Source organism: Salvelinus alpinus, chromosome 14, assembly GCF_045679555.1.
Source record: "Salvelinus alpinus chromosome 14, SLU_Salpinus.1, whole genome shotgun sequence".
Classification (NCBI taxonomy): Eukaryota; Metazoa; Chordata; class Actinopteri; order Salmoniformes; family Salmonidae; genus Salvelinus; species Salvelinus alpinus.
In genome coordinates this window covers 17,079,064-17,100,840 of record NC_092099.1, presented here as the reverse complement: position 1 = coordinate 17,100,840, position 21,777 = coordinate 17,079,064, and the positions used below count along the sequence as shown (strand labels likewise).

The window sequence follows — 21,777 nt, the reverse complement described above, 5'->3', positions numbered from 1 at the left end:
TTTGGGATGGCCACTCCAATACCTTGACTTTGTTGTCCTTAAGCCATTTTGCCACAACTTTGTAAGTATGCTTGGGGTCATTGTCCATTTGGAAGACCCATTTACGACCAAGCTTTAACTTCCTGACTGAGGTCTTGAGATGTTGCTTCAATATATCCACATAATTTTCCTACCTCATGATGCCATCTATTTTGTGAAGTGCACCAGTCCCTCCTGTAGCAAAGCACCCCCACAAGATGATGCTGCCACCCCTGTGCTTCACGGTTGGGATGGTGTTCTTCGACTTGCAAGTCTCCCCCTTTTCCTCCAAACATAACGATGGTCATTATGGCCAAACAGTTCTATTTTTGTTTCATCAGACCAGAGGACATTTCTCCAAAAAGTACGATCTTTGTCCCCATGTGCAGTTGATATCTGTAGTCTGGCTTCTTTATGGCGGTTTTGGACCAGTGGCTTCTTCCTTGCTGAGCGGCCTTTCAGGTTATGTCAATATAGGACTCGTTTTACTGTGGATATAGATACTTTTGTACCTGTTTCCTCCAGCATCTTCACAAGGTCCTTTGCTGTTGTTCTGGGATTGATTTGCACTTTTCGCACCAAAGTATGTTCATCTCTAGGAGACAGAACGCGTCTCCTTCCTGAGTGGTATGACGGCTGTATGGTCCCATGGTGTTTATACTTGCGTACTATTGTTTGTACAGATGAATGTGGTACCTTCAGGTATTTGGAAATTGCTCCCAAGGATGACCCAGGCATGTGGAGGTCTACAATTTTTTTTCTGAGGTCTTGGCTGATTTCTTTTTATTTTCCCATGATGTCAAGCAAAGAGGCACTGAGTTTGAAGATAGGCCTTGAAATACATCCACAGGTACACCTCCAATTGACTGAAATGATGTCAATTAGCCTATCAGAAGCTTCTAAAGCCATGTCAGCATTTTCTGGAATTTTCCAAGCTGTTTAAAGGCACAGTCAGTTTAGTGTATGTGAACTTCTGACCCACTGGAATTGTGATACAGTGGATTATAAGTAAAATAATCTGTCTGTAAACAATTGTTGGAATAATTACATGTGTCATGCACAAAGTAGATATCCTAACTGACTTGCCAAAATTATAGTTTGTTAACAAGAAATTTGTGGAGTGGTTGAAAAACTAGTTTTAATGACTCCAACCTAAGTGTATGTAAACTTTCGACTTCAACTGTAAGTACTTTACACCACTGCAGAATTGCACATCCTGTCACATGCTTTGACGTCATCACTCAAGGCAGTGTTGCAGGGATGGAAAAACTCTAAGTTACTCCACGCAAATGCTCAGCAACAAGGCACCTAGCAGGTGAAATCAAATAGAATAAATAGTAGATATTGTAGCCTTTTTGTAGTTTCTCATTTAAATAATTGATATTGTGTATTTATCGTGTGTATTTCGGGATAGCATCTTTCCAACTACCTATCTGTTTTTTCTAGAATTATTGAATATCCCTGGTTTTTGTAGCTAACTAGATAGCTAATCTTAGGTCTCTCTGTCGATCAGAAGCAAGGATGGTTCAGTGCTATGTACTGGATTGTAACCACTACTCCAATAAGCATACGTGAATTTTATCGTTTTCCAACCTCTGTAATCGAGAGGCTATGTCACGCCCTGGCCTTAGTTATCTTTATTTTCTGTAATATTTTGGTTAGGTCAGGGTGTGACAGGGGGGAGGTTTGTGTTTTTGTCTTGTCTTGGGTGGTTGTAGTGTCTAGGGGGTTTTGTTAGAGTGTATGGGTTAGTGTTGAGTGTAGGTATCTAGGTATGTCTATGGTTGCCTGAATGGTTCTCAATCAGAGACAGCTGTCATTCATTTGTCTCTGATTGGGAGCCATATTTAAGGCAGCCATAGGCATTGGGCTGTGGTGGGTAATTGTCTATGTCTATGTGATGTTGCATGTTTGCACTCAGTATTATAGCGGTCACGTTTGTTATTTTGTATTGTTTGTTAAGTGTTCTTCGTTATTAAAAAGAAGAATGTATTTCTCTCACGCTGCGCCTTGGTCTCCTCACTACGACGATCGTGACAGGCTAGCTGCTGACAAACTATTTTGGTTAGGTCAAAGATCTGTGGTTAGCTAGGTGCTTATGAAATTTAGCTAGATAACCACCGACTGTAGTTGTGTGTACAATGCACGTTAACGTTACCTTCCTTACAAGTAAAAGAAAACCAGCATAGGCAAGCATAATGGCTGTTGTGACCTTTTTATTGACAAGTCTTTAGTGAGCTAGCCAGCTAGTTAACGGTAGCTCACAGATTGTGTAGTCATACACAAAAGAATGTGGACACCTGTTAAAATTACACATTTGGCTTCAATGCGCCATTGAGAGTCTTCGCATAGGAAAGAATGGGGTAATGTGATCAATGGAAACAGAGGCTGCTTATGTAACAGTATAACTTTACGGCGTCCTCTCGCCCCGACCCGGGACCCTCTGCACACATCAACAACGGTCACCCACGAAGCATCGTTACCCATCGCTCCACAAAGGCCGCGGCCCTTGCAGAGCAAGGGGAACCACTACTTCTAGGTTTCAGAGCAAGTGACGTAACTGATTGAAACGCTATTAGCGCGTACCCGCTAACTAGCTAGCCATTTCACATCCGTTACACTTATAAGAAGCGACACTAAAGTACCATACGATATTTAATTTATAACTAGTAATTTTAATACTTTAAACCAGACCATCAGGTCAGTGGGTGTGAAGAATTAGCTGTATTAAGTTACAGTAAATGTTCAATAACACACTTGTAACTAGTTGACAGTAAGATTTGAAAATTAAACAATAACTTCCTGTGAACCAGCTGCCATTAAGCTCCTGGAAACCGTACAGTAACCTTTAAACAGTGCAGGTCTTGATTGCCACAAGGTCTTACAAAGATTGCAAAACTGACAATAGCAAAAGAGATGCTCCCGAATACATTTGCCCCACCTAAATTTTAAAGTCCAGTAATTAGTACTTAATGCTGCATTCATGACCACATGGGAAGTTGGATTTTACCACATATGACTGGGAAAAATCTACATGAACGGCCTTCCAACTGGTAATTACTAGTGGGAAATGCGTCTATCATCCAGATGCTGCTGGAAGTGGTGTTGGAGGGGCAGTAGGAGGCACTCTTTCCTCTGGTCTAAAAATATCCCAATTCCCCAGGGCAGTGATTGTGGATACTGACCTGTGTAGGGTGCCGTCTTTCGGATAGGACATTAAATGGGTGTCCTGACTCTCTGAGGTCATTAAAGATCCCATGGCAGTTATCGTAAGAGTAGGGGTGTTAACCCTGGTGTCCTGGCTAAATTCCCAAGCTGTCCTTCATACCATCACGGTCACCTAATCATCCCCAGCTTACAATTGGCTCATTCATCCCCCCGCCTCTCCCCTGTAACTATTCCCCAGGTCGTTGCTGTAAATGAGAATATGTTCTCAGTCAACTTATCTGGTAAAATAAAAAAAACTACTATTATTTATGCTCAATTTAGGCACTTTGAGATTATTCTTGAAAAGCGCTTTACACGTAAAAAAGTATTATTATTACTACTATTACTAAGGAAATGACCTTGATAACAGCATTTTCGGCAGTCAAATGTAACAAAACATTATTTCGAAAAACCAATCTGTTAATATGGTTTTTGAAATCTATAATTTGTTTACCAACCTGATAGCTGTACTTTTCATTTATGGTTGACGCAGCTTGTTGGCCATTAGCCAAATGGTGTTTCCCAACAATTTGAATGCACATGAATGCATCCAACTGGTATTTACGACTTCGAAACTAGTAAATTCCCACCTCCCACATGGTTACGAACGCAGCTTTAAATGTAATATTTTGGGTAGAAAAATGTACCATTATAATAGATTGCCCGCACATGTACCCTAAAATGTACCAACCAGTACCATGTGAGTTCCTATGTGTACCTTTGAAGGTATCTTATGTTTTCCTTTGGCCTTTTTGTACACCAGGGAACAGCAATGTACCATAAACATACTCTTATTTTTGAGAGTGTGTGCATATACAGTATGTTCTTGGTAACAAATAACCAGCTGGTGGCACTGCTGAGACATTAATACACTCAGACCATTAGATTGCAAGTTCAAATCCTCAGAGTATTTATGCACACTTAGTGCTAGATTATATCAGATCCGTGCTAGTGGACACCTGTGTAACTGGTGTGAAATGGCTAGCTAGTTAGCGGCGCGCGCTAGTAGTCGTCACTCAATTGGTGTCGTCACTTGTTCTGAGACCTTGAAGTAGTTGTTTCCCATTGCTCTACAAGGGCCATGGCTTTTGTGGAGTGATAGGTAACAATGCTTCGGGGGTGAATGTTGTCAATGTGTTCACAGGGTCCTTGGTTTGAGCCCGGGTTGGGGCGAGGAGAGGGACAGAAGCAACACTGTTATACCCACGTAGCAGTTGTTTTGGCGGTGTCGGAGGTGGAACTGTGTTAGAGCTGTCAAATCCACAAATTATCCCAAAAATATTTATTGTCACATACACTGGATAGGTGCAGTGAAATGTGGTGTTTTTAGGGTCAACCATAGTAGTACGGCACCCCTGGAGAAAATTAGGGTGAAGTGCCTTGTTCAAGGGCACAGACAACCTTTTGGTTACTGGCCGAATGCTCTAATTGCTAGGCTACTTGTCGTCCTATACCTAGGGAACTAAACTCCACTCCATGGTAAAGAAAGTTTATGATGAACTTCACCAACAGAGTGAAGCAGAGACCAGGCTTTGTGGAATCTAGCTGTCACTACATTGATTCGCACAAGGTCAATACTTCAAAAAAATGTAATCATTAAACACCTACCTTGTACTTATGTTTGTCCTCGGTAGTTGCGTGCCTTTCTTTGTTTGCTGATATCCATACCTTTTCCATAAAATGTTAATCAAATACAACCACCAACTTTTTATTTGTTTCTGTTTCTTGAAGTAGCCGATAACATACTTAAATTTTTTTTTTTTTTACAGTTCTTGACATAAGTGCTTCAAAAGAAGGCTATCCTATGAGTTTAAATGAAATTGCAAGTGAGGCATGCCAAGTTGTTTTGCAGGACGGCCAAAAAGCCTCCAAGTGCATTGCGATTGACAGTAATAATATAGTGAAACACTAATACAGTATCCTATTACTGCAGAAATGTACTGTAAAATGACTATAATTTACCATAAAATTAACAGCAATGTCTAACAGTGTAGTTTCATGTTTTCACATGTGGAAAATCACATGATTTCACACGTGAAACGTGACATTTCACATGTGAAATAATTTCAAAACATGCTTTTGGACACTTTACATGTGACATTTCTAGTGACGAGCGATTAGTGCATTTCGAGATTGGTTCAGTTTTGGTTCGATTCCCCAAAAAATATCACAGTTTAATTTTTTTTTAAACTCATTTTTAAACATGAAATGCATTATGCATTGTGTGGTTTGAATGAAGTAAGAGCACAGCATAAAACAATGAATACATGTCCCATGATGGTAGTGACTGCCCATTACTGCTTATCACTTATTAACCATCGTTTTTTCACATTACTTCACTTTAATAAAATATTTGTTGTTGTGTATATTACATTTGCTTTATTTGATGACTTTATTTAATTCCTAGTCATCATCTCATCTATATAGAGTCGCTGCCTATGCTGTCTGACAAAATCACAATTTTAGTAGTTCTTCAATGTAAGTAAAGCATACTTTTATGACTCCAAAAAACATTCCTTACCCCAGGATACTTCAACTGGGGACTATCTGGGAGAATGAAGAAAAAGGAGCACTTTGTTCCCCCATAAATCAGATTAATTGACGGGACAAGTATGACTCGCTTTCATCAGATACTTTTATGACTGCTGAATACCAACTATCAATTTCTTAGATCATGTATTTTCAGGTAGAGATAACTCTCTCTTGATTGTGCATTCTTCTGTCTCTTATACATAGTAGGCGTAAAAGAAACACAGAACGAACAAGTAGGTGCTCAATGGATTATGGTCATTGTAGTAAATGACCACATTTTCTGTGGTAAACTATGTAGAATATTAGCCTGTTGGAAACTACAACTCCCTACTACATCTCACAGTTCGGGCTTTGTCCGATTTATGAGAAACTGAGAAATATGCGCATTGAGCTCACAGAATAATAAACTAAATGGAATTCAAATAATTGAACCGACATCATCAATTAGTGGTTTAAAAAACTAAAAATAACCAAAATGTCAGCACTAGACATTTCACATGTGAAAACATGTTTTTAAAACACTTCACATGTGATCACATTTTCAAATGTGCAATTCCATGTGTTATCGCTGTTCAGCTTAATTATGATACCATCTGGGATTTGAATTCACAACCTCTGGAATTGGAATACGCTGATACTGTATTTCTGCTACGTCACAAAGTCAATAGCGTTCCCCTAAACATTCATTACCTATAATACATCTCAGTGCTTAGCAAAAGAGTACCGTCTGCACTGCTATTTTAGTTCTCAGTTATTCTGACTATTCTCTCATCATGGATTTAATTGACTTATTTCAGCAACTTGAGGGGTTTTTGTGTAGTTGTCTAATGTTGGTGGGGCATATTATTCTGATTTATTGTTACTCCTGAACCATTAATATAAATATATTAGTTTTTCTTGAGTGTATTTTTTAACAAAGATGAGATTTACTTTGAAGTCCAAAGTGTAGAAATGGAGGTGAAATCAGTCATTGACACAGACATGGTGGCGTAGCAGGAAGATCGTAATGCTGTGAACCAAGAGGTTGTGAGTTCAAATTCAAGGTAAGAACATGTTGAATAATAAAGACCGTATAAATAAATGTACCCTCTTAACCAGGTTTACATCCAACCTTTTTATGTGTGTAATGTTCATGTCGGATATAAAATGTCATGACAGACCAGCTGGTAAACTTTACAAATATCGACAAAACAAAATACACTAGACAAGGTGGGATCTTTTTGTGTCTGTAAAATTATTTATACAAGGAATGTTGGTGGAAACGCTTTTATGCGGAAATATTGATATAATAATCATCATATTGTAGTAAACTTGGAGTCACGTGATGACATGTTGTGTGGTCCTCCCACTAGGACTTGTCGGGATGCAGTTTTTTAGGCTACAGATGAAATAAGTTATGATGAACTTCACAGGGTGGTGATAGTGCAAGGTGATGAGCTTGATGCTCCTTTCCAATAAATATCGAGGGTCTTATTCTGGTGACATGAATTTCGATGCTTGACGGACGTTATTGTCCATAATATTCTCATCATGTAGGTCAGTGGTTCCCAACCAGGTGTACTAGGACCCCTGGGGGTACTTGGCCTATCCACAGCGGGTACATGAGAAGACGCATGAAACCATAGGCCTACTGGTAAAATGCATGAGGAGGTACTCAGGGGTACTCTGGGCAGAGCCAAATTCAGTTGGTGGTACAGTAACCGAAAAAGGTTGGGAACCACTTGTGTAGGCTATAACTGCACTGTATCTGTGAGCTGTTGGCTCCAGTTCATGTGCCAATACCAGAGTGGGCACACGCTATATAATGCAAACATTTTCATCAGTTGAAAAAATGTCCTGGAAACACATTTAATTTCTATTTTTTATTCGGTATATGGGAATTTAACTGCAAAATGTATTTTTATGTGCACTGCATCATCACTTTTATCTGCAACAAATCAATTTGATGGAAACACATCTTGTTTTTATGCGGATTTGAGAAAATTCACATTAAAATGTGTTGCCAATTGGATGGAAACCTAGCTAGTGTAGTCATGTTTGTCAAATATGTACGTTGAAAACACAATGTGTATCATAAGAACTTATTTTTGTTTGTAGGGCATCATCTGTGAAATCTCATTTGAAAATGTTAATCCACATTGTGGATCACGTGAAAATCCCGAACATATGCAAATGTCACGTGAAATCATGTGATTTCCCACGTGAAATCATGTGGTTTTTCCGTAAGAGGCAGATGGTTAGAGCAAGGAGCAACACATTTTTGATGACCTAGCCTGAATGTTTAATCCACAGTTAATGGTTTTCAGAGGTGTCTATTCATACATTCCCCAGATGGGAAGGACTAATGCCAGATTTCTGACTGTACAGAGTGAGTCTGTGCTTGAGAGATTATAGTGGAGATACAGATTCCAACATCAACAGTCATTAGTGAGTGCCCACGTCCCAAATGGCACCCTATTCCCTATATAGTGCCCTACTTTTGACCAGGGCCCATAGGATTACAAGATGTAGATGAGAAAAGAATATGCACACACCTATGCATGTACAGAGCATTTTGGAAAGTATTCAGACCCCTTGACTTTTCCACATTTTGTTATGTTACAGCCTTGTTCTAAAATGGATTAAATAGTTTTTTCCCTCATCATTCTGCACACTATACCCCATAATGACATAGCACAAAAAATATTATATAACTATTCAGACCCTTTACTCAGTACTTTGTTGAAGCACCTTTCGCAGTGATTACAGCCTCAAGTCTTCTTGGGTATGACGCAACATTCTTGGCACACATTTATTTGGGGTGTTTCTTCCATTCTTCTCTGCAGATCCTCTCAAGCTCTGTCAGGGTGGATGGGGAGCATCGCTGCACAGCTATTTTCAAGTCTCTCCAGAGATTTTAGATCGGGTTCAAGTCAGGGCTCTGGCTGGGCCACTTGAATACATTCAGAGACGTCCCGAAGCCACTCCTGCGTTGTCTTGGCTGTGTGCTTAGGGTCGGTATCCTGTTAGAAGGTGAACCTTCACCCCAGTCTGAGGTCCTAAACGCTCTGGAGCAGGTTTTCATCAAGGATCTCTCTGTACTTTGCTCCGTTCGTCTTTCCCTCGATCCTGACTAGTCTCCCAGTCCCTGCCGTTGAAAAACATCTTCACAGCATGATGCTGCCACGACCATGCTTCACCGTAGGGATGGTGCCAGGTTTCCTACAGACATAATGCTTGGCAAAAACTAATTTAATACATTTTCGAATAAGGCTGTAATGTAACAAAATGTTGAAAAGGTGAAAGGGTCTGAATTCTTTCCGAATGCACTGTACACATGCACACATCGCGTACACACACACATTCATATGCGCACACACACACGCACATGCTCAGACTCTGGATGATCTACAGAACAGAAGTGTTGGCTGCAGTCTTTGTTTGTGAGAGTGGTTTTAGATGAATTGAATGTTTACGTCTCTCAGGATGTGAGATGGAAATAAAGACCAGATTGGTGCCATTCGTTTTCTGAGTGGAGAACTTATTTTTGAGTTCCTAACACCTCTTTGCATGCTCCTTTTTTTTTACACCATGATTAAAATGTATTAACCCTTACTAGGCTGGTCAAGGTACTACTGTAAATATACATGGTCATTCGAGAAAAGGAGTAGGCAAACTACGGCCTGCGGGAGTGGGCAAACTACATTCAATCCGGCCCGCGGGAGGTTTGAGTATTTTTTTTACAAACTTTTGGTGGGGGAATTATTATTTTGTGAAAAATAAAAATGTGGGGCCCTTGAATTTCGAAATCGCAATGTGGCCCTCGAGCCAAAAAGTTTGCCCATCCCTGTTCTAGAACATGAGCAGAAGAACACATTGTGGAACATAGAGATGAGAACACTCCACTCCAAGGTTGTTCCAGGACAACCCTGAATTCTAGAACACCAGAAACAGAGTGACGTAATCAATCCAGCATGGGCCGGACCAATTTCCAGATCAAACCAGTCCAGAACGCTTTTAGCTTAATCTTGAATAAAACCCCAACCAAGTCCAGCTTAAGTAGGTGGATTCAGAACTGTACAGTCACGAAGAGTGAAGTCCATCGCCTGATGATCCAACAGGGTTCTAACCAGGCTGGCCCATTTATAAGGCAGATATCGTAACCGGTTTCAAAACAACATGTTTTAATAGGCCATCTGCACACAATAACCGAGAGAAAAGAGCAGCTGGAAAATGTAACTGTCAGAAAGCAGTAGGTCTACAAGCTCTGTCAGTTTATAGAGCAGCAGACAGATGCCATCGTTGTCTTACTCTCACCTAACCGGACCTCTCCCTTTTTCTTGCAATGATATTGAAATATGACTCCATCTTCTTCTCAGAGATGGTTGTTTTCTTGTCCATATTCCTCTTGAGGACAGATAATAGTGTTTGTTTTTTCCTGCACTGTAGAAATGCACCATATAGACACACATTGGAAAGCAGCACAGCTCTCTGCACACCAAGCCCATTCAGTAACATCCGGGTGGATGGAGCTCTTGTAGGCACCTCAGTGTCATCCATCCAGCCCAGTCTAGTTTCCACAGATCTAGCTCTGAGCTCAGAGCCTACAGGTCTAGTATATGAAGGTGAGGAGGCAGTCCTGTTGGGGCTCCGGGGGCTGATCCAGGGCGGTGGAGGGGTGTAGGGGTAGGGGCAGGTGGGGGAAGTGTTGGAAGAAGGTGGACATGGGAGTGGAGCTCACACTGTAGGCCTTCAGGGACGACAACCCATTTAGCGCTGACACATCCAGGAAGGATACATGGAGAACGGAGGAGGGGGAGGCGGGGTCAGTGGAGGAGAGGCACCCCATCCCCTCCATATCCCTACTCCCAGAGGAGATGGTGAGGACCTGCTCCAGGTGTGGAGCGTCCTGGGCAGCACTGTGGACCCTCAGCCTACGGAGGCCAAACAGGGCCAGGTACTGGTTGGGGATGGCCAGGGTGCCAGTGGCACAGAACGACAGACTTAGGTCGAGCACCACGCTGCCGTTCAGCAGCTCTGTGAGAACCCAGGGCTCTCTGAGCCACACAGTCAGTCCGCCCTGCTCCCTCAGGCCGCCGGGGGTCAGCTTGGAGCGCAGCACAGTGTGGCAGCTGCACAGCAGGTTGGCCAGCGCCTCGTCACAGTCCTGGATGTGGGCGGAGCAGCTGCAGTTCCGCAGGCTGTTGCTGTTGTCGGTGCTGTCAAAGAGCAGGGTGCTGTTGCCGGGGCCTGTGGTCAGGGTGACAGTTGAGGGGAGGATTAGAACCCACAGAGTCCACAGCAACAGGGCAGGGGGACGGCGCCAAGAGGAGGCCCTGTTTAGAGACATCTCCAAGGCAACCAATTGGACTACATCTTCACCGAGGGGATATCCTGAAGGCTGTATGCAAATCTGTATGATAGGAGGGAAAGTTATGTAAGTACATGTTTTTAAGGAGCTTTGGGTGTATACAAGGTTGAAATCACAACATAGACACCAAGACCAATTCATAAACAAAGCTAAATCGAAAGCAAGACAAATCATACCAGTGGGAAAAATGAGTCAGATTGCTCTCTGCCTCTTTGTCACAAAGAACACACAATTATACAGACACTCACTTGCTCATAATAGCACACGGTCCCTAGCTGTTCTGTCCTACAGTAACCTAGCTGCTACTGATTAACATCTCCAGTTTATTGGTTTAAGGGCTGTGAGAGACAGCCAGCTGAATTCAGCTTTCTATTTCCAGGACAGCCCAGGCTACCGCAGACGCAATTGAGCCACTTATTTTTTGCTCCACTACTTTATTAGGGCGAGGTCCTTCCAGGCCCTGGGCTACTGCGGATGGCATTTGGCTGTCTATAAAAGTGCCTGCGCCGTGCTGTGCTGCGGTAAAGGCTGTGGCCAGCCACATTAAAACTGTCAGGAAAAATAAAACACTGCCTCTTTCTTTCCCCATTGAGGAGCGAAGGAAAAATGTGATGAATAAGCCATCTTGACTTCAAGAAGCAAGGACTTTCCGATGCTGTGATTGGCATCACGGTTGGATATAATGTACATAGATGGAAAAAAAGAAGGATTGATCTGGTCACAAAGAACCCTTTTTATTTTCTCTTATATAAACTGCGTATAGCGCTTATCAGGGTTTCAGTTGCTAAAACAGTGCCATATTCAAACTATATTTTCTCTCTAACTTAAGAGGATATATTTGTTTGAAAACCCAGCCTTGCAGAGGATTGGCTATGACGATCCCAATCCTCATTTTAGCATCAACAGATTATATCCATCACACAGTACAAAATAATTCTCAGTTTAAACAGAATATGCCACTGGCCTTAAATCTAAACTAAAACCTCAGCAGCTGTGGCTTCACACAACACTGTGTTAACTTACTTCCATTCTGTGCTAAGTGTCTGACTGCTTCTAACTCCCTCGGCCTCCAGCCACTGTATCCTTCAGTCACCTGACCCCTGCTAAGTACACAGAACCACAGCCCAGTCTGCATTACCGGAGCCTAAGCTCTAATAGACTACTGTTCCCTTCCTCCTCCAGACCACAGCCCTGACTCACAGGTCTGCAATACTAGAAGCCTATGCAGCGCTATAAACTCCTGTTTAGATATCTCCCTCCTTATTTCCACTCCGTTACTGTCCAAGTCCCACTCATCTCTCTCTCCCGAGTTATGTCACACCAAACTTCTTCTCCCTCTGCTCTACTGTCTTCCTCTCTCTCTCCCTCCTTTCCTCCTTTCCCTTGCTGCAGGCTCCAGCTGCATGGCCGGATGCTGAAGGAGAGGGAGGGCGGGAGGGAGGGAGGGAAGGTGGCTGCTGTTCCAGACAGCTATGAGGAGAGGCACAGAGCATTCCTCTGACATCATGTTCCACATGCGGCCGCAAGCAGGCACCCAATCCCCCCCCCCCCCCCTCCCTCTCCTCTTTCTCTGCCTCTCCAAATCCTCTCTCCTTTTCCCTCCAAATCCAATCTCCTTCTCTTTCGTTTTCTATGTCTGTTACGTATACACACATGCACACACAGACATAAGGCCGGCACTTTAATAGATTCCCGTATGATAAATTACTCAAGATGTGGCTTGACTATTAAATGTGTGGCTTGACTATTAAATGTATGGCTACTTACAGGGATGGCACTGGCGGTGGTCAGGGAGGCATGTTGTCGTCTTCTCTGCTTCTCAGATGTTAGCCTTTTAGCTCTGCTCCTGACGCAGCAACTTAGCCTTCCACATCTGTTGGGAGACACGCTGGAACTCCGCACCCCTGTCTAGCAGACGCAAGGGTGAGAAACGGTCAGCCCAGAGAGAGAAGCAGAGAGGGGAGGGGGAGACAGAGAGCAGGGGGGAGAAAAAGAGGAGAGGAGAAAGAAAGATAGAGGACTTAGGCTTACTCTCTGAACACGGGACACCACAGACAGTCTTCAGTGATGACATGACAGACACAAATTCTCTGCCCATTTTCTCCTCATGTGCTTTCACTCCCTCCCTCCCTTATTTCCTCCCTCTCTCTCTCCTCTTCTACTAACTGCACCTTCCTCTCCATGTCAGTGATGTATCTCAAGCTTCCACCTGCTGTTAGAATATGGTACTACTAAAAACATTTTTATCACGCCACTCAGACTAATCGAGACCACTTAAATTATTAAAATAGCATATCTATCCAATCATGTTATCTGACTCCCATACATTTAATCTGAAATGTTTTCAACTAATACAAGCTGCAAAAAAGGAGACAATATAGCCAATGTGCATTACGTTCTTGTCCTTTGAAAAGCTATGTAGACTTGGATTTTAAATAGGAGTCTGTTGGCCTATGACAGGGTAATGGAAGTACACAGTGGTCTCTTCACGTCATACACTAGAGGGAGAAGACCCATGGACACATTGCCTGATGGTCCTCATTAATATTACTGCCTTTACTGAGTGTGTTTGTGTGTATGTGTCCCAACTAGTACATAAAACACATTCTTTCCCAGAGAAACAAACACACATGCATATGTAAAAGAAAAACACCAACAAAAAAAAACAGGCCCACAATAAATATAATTATACTCATGTATACTGTATCTCTATGAATCAACAGCTGATACACAGCAAAAATACCTAGTGTTAAATTAACATTGAAAATGTGGACCTGAATAGACACTGAATAGTGTAGACCTTTTATTACTAGGCAAGTTATTTAAGAGCAAATTCATATTTACAGGGGCAGAATGACAGATTTTTGCCTTGTCAGCTCGGAGTATTGATACAGCAACCTTTCGGTTACTGGCCCAACACTCTAACCACTAGGCTACCTGCCGCCCCGAATTAACACACTGCTAAGTGTAAAGCTTGATTTCCATATTTCCCAGAGTGCTTTGCCATTCAAGTGAGTTGTAGAGTTACCACCCATGATTGATTTTGTGAGTGACAGAGACATGGTTGTTTCATTCATCTATTTTCAGTCCTCTGGGCATCACCGAGTGAGATCCTAAGTGGATATGTCATCGTTAATATTTTATTATTTAAAGGTCCTGAACAGTCATTCTGAAAATTAGTTTTTCTCTCATGGCTAACTACCAGCAGTGTTGTAGTAAAATCAGCTCAAGCAAATTTGGTGATCCACAAAACAACTCAAACAACATTGAAATTGCATGTCTCTTGTGATGCGGTTCACAGCAGCACTGAAGGATATGTTGACTTGACAACTGCTTCTATGATGTTGGTTCCAGGGCGGTACTTATTTAAGTTAGGTAAGATAATATCATGTTACCATTGGTGTATTAAAATGAGAGTTAAGGTGTCCCCTTAATAATGAATCCAAGTGTTTGACATGGACCAGTAACTTTATGATCAAACTTTATCAATGTAGAAGCAACAGACAATTTTCATACTTTAGTCATCATACTTTGATCTGGTTTCATCCAAATATCATCCAAACATGATTTTGACTGTTCATCATGACCTTTAACAATGTTCCAGTGTCTATACAGGTCCACACTTTGTGTTAATTTAACACTGGAGAATTTGCTGTGAGACGGAAGCAGGAAACTACTAACATTGTGAAACTGAGGTGTGAAAAGAATGCAGATATGAAAAAAAGATTTATGTCGGTAACAGCAAAGGGCAAACAAACTACAATACAACTACCCACCCCTCCTGTTTTGTCTTCCGAGGAATGTTGTGACAGAGGGGCTCATGGGTAAATCTCAACGTCTCACAGGCTTGTTCCACTGAACAGATACATCATTATGCAGCACCATGCATGATTTGTACTATTCAAACCCTCTCAGTCATGACTCACTCACCAAAGCACACTAATACACTGTTTACTGACTAATATATTAGCATGTTTACCTCTTTGAGAGTAGGGGCACATTCATTCATTCATGTTTGTGTTTGTGTGGCAACGTTGTTGCTAGCAACCAAGAAAACTGTCCACTGCAGGGATGACAAAACAGATGGAAAGTTTGGCTTTTCTACCGAGGGCCAGGGCTTGAGTGAGATCACTTCCTGCCTGCGTGGTTCCAGTAAGTGTCTGGGCGAGAGAGGAGACGAGATGCCAGCGTGGTTGCCAGGACAGTGGAACACACTGCGACCCTGTCTGCCATGTAAAAAAGCCCATGGGCGGGTTGCTGGATCTCTCCAAAGCATACACACACAATCCCAAGGCCTAGAGGGTGATGTGGCTGGATGCTCCAAAAAAAAAAATATATATTATTTTATATCCTATTTATATCCTAATCCTTGATATCCTTTGTCTGCGCTTATGGACTGTCCTCTTCAATTCAAACCATCGGTTTTAAATGAGGTTCAAGTCCGGAGACTGATATGGGCATGGCAAAATGTTGATTTTGTGGTCAATTAGGACCCAAAGGGACCCCTAGATGTCTTGTGGTAGATAACATAAAATCCTTGAAGATAACACAATTCTGGTAATTTACTGGAAAACTTAAGTTTCCAGTAATATATCCCCCTTTTGAAACCCTAGTTCTGCTGAGTCATGTAATGTCATGTATGTAGTGAGTAGAAATACTTTAAAGTACTACTTAAGTAGTTTTTTGGGGTATCTGTACAACTTTTACTATTACTTCACTACATTCCTAAAGAAAATAATGTACTTTTTACTCCCCACATTTTCCTTGACACCCTAAACTACTCGTTACATTTTGAATGCTTAGCAGGACAGGAAAATGGTCCAATTCACACACTTATCAAGAGAATACGTGGTAATCTCTACTGCCTCTGATATGGCGGACTCACTAAACACAAATGCATTGTTTGTAAATTATGTCTGAGTGTTGGAGTGTGCCCCTGGCTATCCATACATTTTAAAAACAAAGCACACACATCCCTCTTTTCAGTTCGCTGCAGCTAGCGACTGGAATGAGCTGCAAAAAACACTCAAACTGGACAGTTTTATCTCCATCGGTTCATTAAAAAACTCAATCATGGACACTTACTGACAGTTGTGGCTACTTCGCGTGATAGATTGTTGTCTCTACCTTCTTGCCCTTTGTGCTGTTGTCTGTGCCCAATAATGTTTGTACCATGTTTTGTGCTGCTACCATGTTGTGCTGCTGCCATGTTGTGTAGCTACCATGTAGTTGTCAACTTGTGTTGCTACCATGCTGTGTTGGTATGTGTTGCTGCCATGCTATGTTGTTGTTTTAGGTCTCTCTGTATGTAATGTTGTGGTGTTTCTCTTGTTGTGGTGTGTGTTTTGTTTATTTTATATGGAATCTTAGCCCCAGTCCAGGAGGCCTTTTTTGCCTTTCAGTAGGCCGTCTTTGTAAATAAGAATTAGTTCTCAACTGACTTGCCTAGTTAAATAAAAGTTTTAAAAAATACAATAAAAATTGTGCCATCTGCTTTGCTTGATATAAGGAATTTGTAATGATGTATACTTTAACTTTTACTTTTGATACTTAAATATATTTGATCAATTACATTTACTTTGATACTTAAGTATATTTAGAACCAACTTTTAGACTTTTACTCAAGTAGTATTTTACTGGGTAACTTTTACTTGATTTGATTTTCCTTGAGTAACTTTCTATTAACGTATCTATACTTTTACTCAGTTATGAAAATTGGGTACTTTTACAATTTTTGGGATGTCATGGTCTGACAAACCGCTCTAGCTCTGCGGAAGTGCGACATAGGCGAATGCGGTGGACTGAGATATCTCTAGTTTAAACTGACAGATATTAATGGGGATGTTTTGATTATGTTACTGAGATTTACACACTGGTACGTCAATCGACTCTCGGGGGATAAAAGCAAAGTGCATTTTCCCACCAGAGATGTTTCTATTAAATTGACTTGTTGCAGATAAGGCTGTGTGTGATGACATAGTGCAAATAACAATACCTTTTGATGTTAAATTCCCATGTACTGAATACAAAATACAAGTTACATGTTTTTCCATCGCATTTTCAAAATTACTGATGGTTTTCTCACAAAAATGTTGTGGACACACTCGCGGACACACGCGTTATATTGCGAGTGTGTCCACTCTGGTATTGGCACGTGCGTTCTAGCCAACAGAGGTATCTGCACGATGAGATTATTATTATGGACAAAAGAGCAAGATTATCATGTCACCAGAATAAAACCCTCAAAGGAGCATCAAACTCATCACCGTGCACTTTCACCACCCTGTGAAGTTAATCATCATTTATTTAATCTGTAGCCTAATAAACGGCATGCTTTCCCGACGAGTCATAGTGGGAGGACCACACAACATGCCATCGTGTGACTCCAAGTTTACTTCGATATGAAGGTTATTATACACTGCTCAAAAAAATAAAGGGAACACTTGTTATGGCTGCAGGGGGCGTATTGAAAAACTGGAAAATATGTGCCCATTTTCAAATGGCCTCTTACTCAATTTTTGCTCGTACAATATGCATATTATTATTACTATTGGATAGAAAACACTGTCTAGTTTCTAAAACAGGTTTAATTATTTCTCTAAGTGAAACATAACTCTTTTTACAGCCCATTTTCTATCCGGAAGTGAAATTTCCAAGAAGCTATGTCTCTCTTCAAGATACTCTCTATAAAAGGCCTTGGCACTTAGGACTGTAGAAACACGTCACACGCCTTCCCCTGGGTGTCATGCGGAAGTGAGAGAAGAAATGACTTGATTATCTCTGTCAGGGACTGAAAACAACATCTTGGAGTGAGAAGTGCGCACTTTATTTTTTTTTCTGGGCAACTGGACTGCGCTCCTGGAAAACCCTCGTTATAGGTGAATATGACCTCCGGCTTCGATTTTATTTGATACATGTCACAATATCATCCTAAAGTATGTTTTTTCAATATACTTTAATTATATTATTGAAATTTATTCTGGACTTTAGACGTGATGCGACGCAAGAATTTTGTCAAGACGGAGAGGTTAGCACGGCATGGCCAGTGTGCATGCTAATTCAAGAGGGACATCGTTCGTTCTGGGTCCAAATGAAGACGGTTCTGAACAAAGGACCCTTTGGAGAACATTCTGATGGAAAATCAACAAAGATAAGGACCCAATTTGGGATGCTTTTTCATATATCTGTCGAACTGTGCTATCGCTAGCGTTTGACTAGAATCAATGCTGCTGTGTGTTAGCTATTGTAGTAAGCTAATATAACGATATATTGTGTTTTCGCTGTAAAACACTTCAGAAATCGGAAATATTGTCTGTATTCACAAGATCTTTCTCTTTCATTAGCTATCCACCATATATTTTTCTGATGTGTAATTAGTAGTTGACGTTGGTGTCTGTATTTTCTCTGGCTACTCCCGTGCGATTTCTGACTGTAGCTATGATGGTAGCAGTAATGTAAAACTGATTTATAGCTAAAATATGCAATTTTTTTGAACAAAACATAGATTTATTGTGTAACATGTTATAGGACTGTCATCTGAGGTAGTTTTTTCTAGGTTATTTAGGTTGGCTTGTGCATGCTACTTGGATCCTACTTGTGCTGTGAAAAATGTCTGTCTCTTTTTTATTTGGTGGTGAGCTAACATAAATATATGTGGTGTTTTCTCTGTAAAACATTTAAAAAATCGGACATGTTGGCTGGATTGACAAGATGTTTATCTTTCAAATGCTGTATTGGACTTGTTAATGTGTGAAAGTTAAATATTTTTAAAAAATAGATTTTGAATTTCGCGCCCTGCATTTGAGCTGGATGTTGTCATAGGTGTACCGGTGTCGGGCTGCAGCCATAACAGGTTTTAAACAACACAATGTAACTCCAAGTCAATCACACTTCTGTGAAATCAAACTGTCCACTTAGGAAGCAACACTGATTGACAATAAATTTCACATGCTGTTGTGCAAATGGAATAGACAAAAGGTGGAAATTATAGGCAATTAGCAAGACACCCCCAATAAAGGAGTGGGGTGACCACAGACCACTTCTCAGTTCCTATGCTTCCTGGCTGATGTTTTGGTCACTTTTGAATGCTGGCGGTGCTTTCACTCTAGTGGTAGCATGAGACGGAGTCTACAACCCACACAAGTGGCTCAGGTAGTGCAGCTCATCCAGGATGGCACATCAATGCGAGCTGTGGCAAGAAGGTTTGCTGTGTCTGTCAGCGTATTGTCCAGAGCATGGAGGCGCTACCAGGAGACAGGCCAGTACATCAGGAGACGTGGAGGAGGCCGTAAGAGGGCAACAACCCAGCAGCAGGACCGCTACCTCCGCCTTTGTGCAAGGAGGATTAGGAAAAATGTATATATATATAGTTTCTATTTTACTTTAGCATTTAGCATTTTTTATCTCTTTTCCTGCACGTCAATGTTGGTAAATGATTGATTTGAAGACTGCCATCTACCACACCGTTGCTCTCACATACTGACCATGACCAGAGCATTACAGAGAGCCAACAGCCCACACCCATACTCAATCTGTTCTAGAGACACCCATAAACCTCTGCTTAATTATTTCCTAAAGTCCACCACATTACAGACAGTGTGTGAGGGGCTGGCAGCTCTAGCTGACACTCATCCACTTACCTAGCTGCTAATTCTAAAATGGAACTGTTTTAATTGGGAATGTTTGGTGCATTCTATATGTTATAATTAGGGCCCTTTGTTTTGGACAATCTTTTCACATGACCTAGATTTTAACCTTTATTTAAAGCTTTTTCATCAAACTGTCCCATTTTCATTTTATGTTAGATGGTCCAGCACCATCCTCAGACAATTGCTTTCATTTCATTTCAATGTTGATTTAACACTGGAGAATATGCTGTGCTTTTTTCTCTCTTTCTTCTCTCTAGAAAGCAATGTACTCTGCCTCTCTCTTTCTCCACCTCCCCTCTATCACCAACTCTCTCCCTCCTCTCTGGGTCATTTTTAGGCAGGTGGTGCATCCCATCAGTTGTAGAAAATGAAGGAACAAAATGTGACAGTGTGTCTTACTGTGGTGGTATTCAACATTCTTAGAAACACACACACACACACACACACACACACACACACACACACACACACACACACACACACACACACACACACACACACACACACACACACACACACACACACACACTAACGGAAGGGGTTTTTGTTCTCCCCTTGAAAGGTGAACAGTAAGACACAGTTACTGGAACTAAAACCCCAAAAAACTCTAGCAGTTCTAGAAATGAATCATTCCTATCTGACACACAACCACCAGACAAAAAAAACCTAATAACACACACAGACCCACCCACTAGGCACAGGCGTCAATTCAATGTCTATTCCACGTTGGTTCAACAAATTTGAATTAAAATTATCTCTCTGCATTGTTGGGAAGGGCCCGTAAGTAAGCATTTATTTGTTAGTCTTAGCCTGTTGTTTACGAAGCATGTGACGAATAACATTTTATTTTACCTACCTATTTGTTAATGAGAAGTCTTCAGCTTTCCATTATTTTTCTCTTCCCCTGCTCCCTTATTCTTTCTCTTTCTTTTCAACCTTTCTCTCTCTTCTTCAACCTTTCTCTCTCTTCTCTTCTGTATGATCTCCCTTTCACTGAGTCCACTTCTTCTATCCCTTGGGAATTCTGCTTCAAAAGTGCAACGATCAGGGTTGGAATGTTCGAGTCTCTCTCACTGAGTCCAGTCCTCTCACCCACCCCTCTCCTCTCTCCCCGTTCCCAGTGTACCCATAGCAACCCCTACCAAAGCCACTGGCCAGCCTGTTTCATTATTAAACCAGCGGGACAAGGGCTCCCTTTCTGCAGACTCCCACTGAACTGTTAGTTAGTGTGTATGCGTGTTAAATGTAGAAAAAGTATGGAAATGTGAAACTGGACGATCAAAACTAAGTGTATGTGTGTCTTCCTCAGTATACTTTCTAAGTACACAGGAGTGTGTGTGTGTGCTGTCCGTTGGGTTCTAAAGCAAACAGAAGACTGAGTGGGTTCGGGCCAGCCACTGGGCCTGAGTGTGGCAGAGCGGGCTATAGGCTTCAAACAGTGGAGAGAAACACAAAGACCTCCCTCTATCTGTCTCCTTCTCTCTCTCAGTCTTCCTCTCCTTCCCTTGGAATCTACGTGCTCTGGGTTTACGCTATCTGCATAGCTATGGCCTCTCCCTCACAAACCTATTGGTCCCTGTCAGAAATCCAATGGGTGAAATGGGGACCGCTGAGAATTTTTTCTACCCTTGATCGACTCCAGTTAATACCTGACTCTCCTTTGGAACGCTTGACTTCAGGAATTTCAACCCATCGGTGGTTTTCTTCCAATACACATGCTTTGATAAATGTTACTTGTTTAACTTTAGCTGACGTTAGAGAAATATGTGAACATAAAATATTAAGCAGATAGATCTGTGGACTTGGTACATTTCAAGCCCAGGCAAATAACTTTAGTCACTGTAAACACTTTGATATGGCTGCATGCTAAGCAGCTGGGCCAAACCAAGCTCTTGCTGTAAATTAGCAGCACTGGAAAGATAAGGGGTGATTAGAAGGGTTGATGACTGTACACACAACGTCTTGAACAAAAAGCCTTTCCTCATGATCAACTCTCGCTGAACAATTAGAATGTGCACTGAA

General features: G+C 41.5%; 1 protein-coding gene across 2 annotated transcripts; it reads right to left on the bottom strand.

Moving 5' to 3' along the window:
- Positions 1-6,972: 6,972 nt before the first annotated feature.
- LOC139538524 (exosomal polycystin-1-interacting protein-like) lies at positions 6,973-20,845 on the bottom strand. 2 transcript variants are annotated; one of them, XM_071340669.1, is made up of 3 exons: positions 20,612-20,845; positions 12,875-13,015; positions 6,973-11,149 (listed from the first exon to the last, which is right to left on the bottom strand). In XM_071340669.1, the coding sequence occupies exon 3, from the start codon at positions 11,084-11,086 to the stop codon at positions 10,349-10,351; it is 738 nt and encodes a 245-aa protein (XP_071196770.1). In that variant the 5' UTR covers positions 11,087-11,149; positions 12,875-13,015; positions 20,612-20,845; the 3' UTR covers positions 6,973-10,348. The 2 variants fall into 2 exon arrangements, with proteins under 2 accessions (XP_071196770.1, XP_071196771.1); XM_071340670.1 differs by lacking the exon at positions 20,612-20,845 and adding an exon at positions 13,139-13,396.
- Between the last annotated feature and the right edge of the window lie 932 nt (positions 20,846-21,777).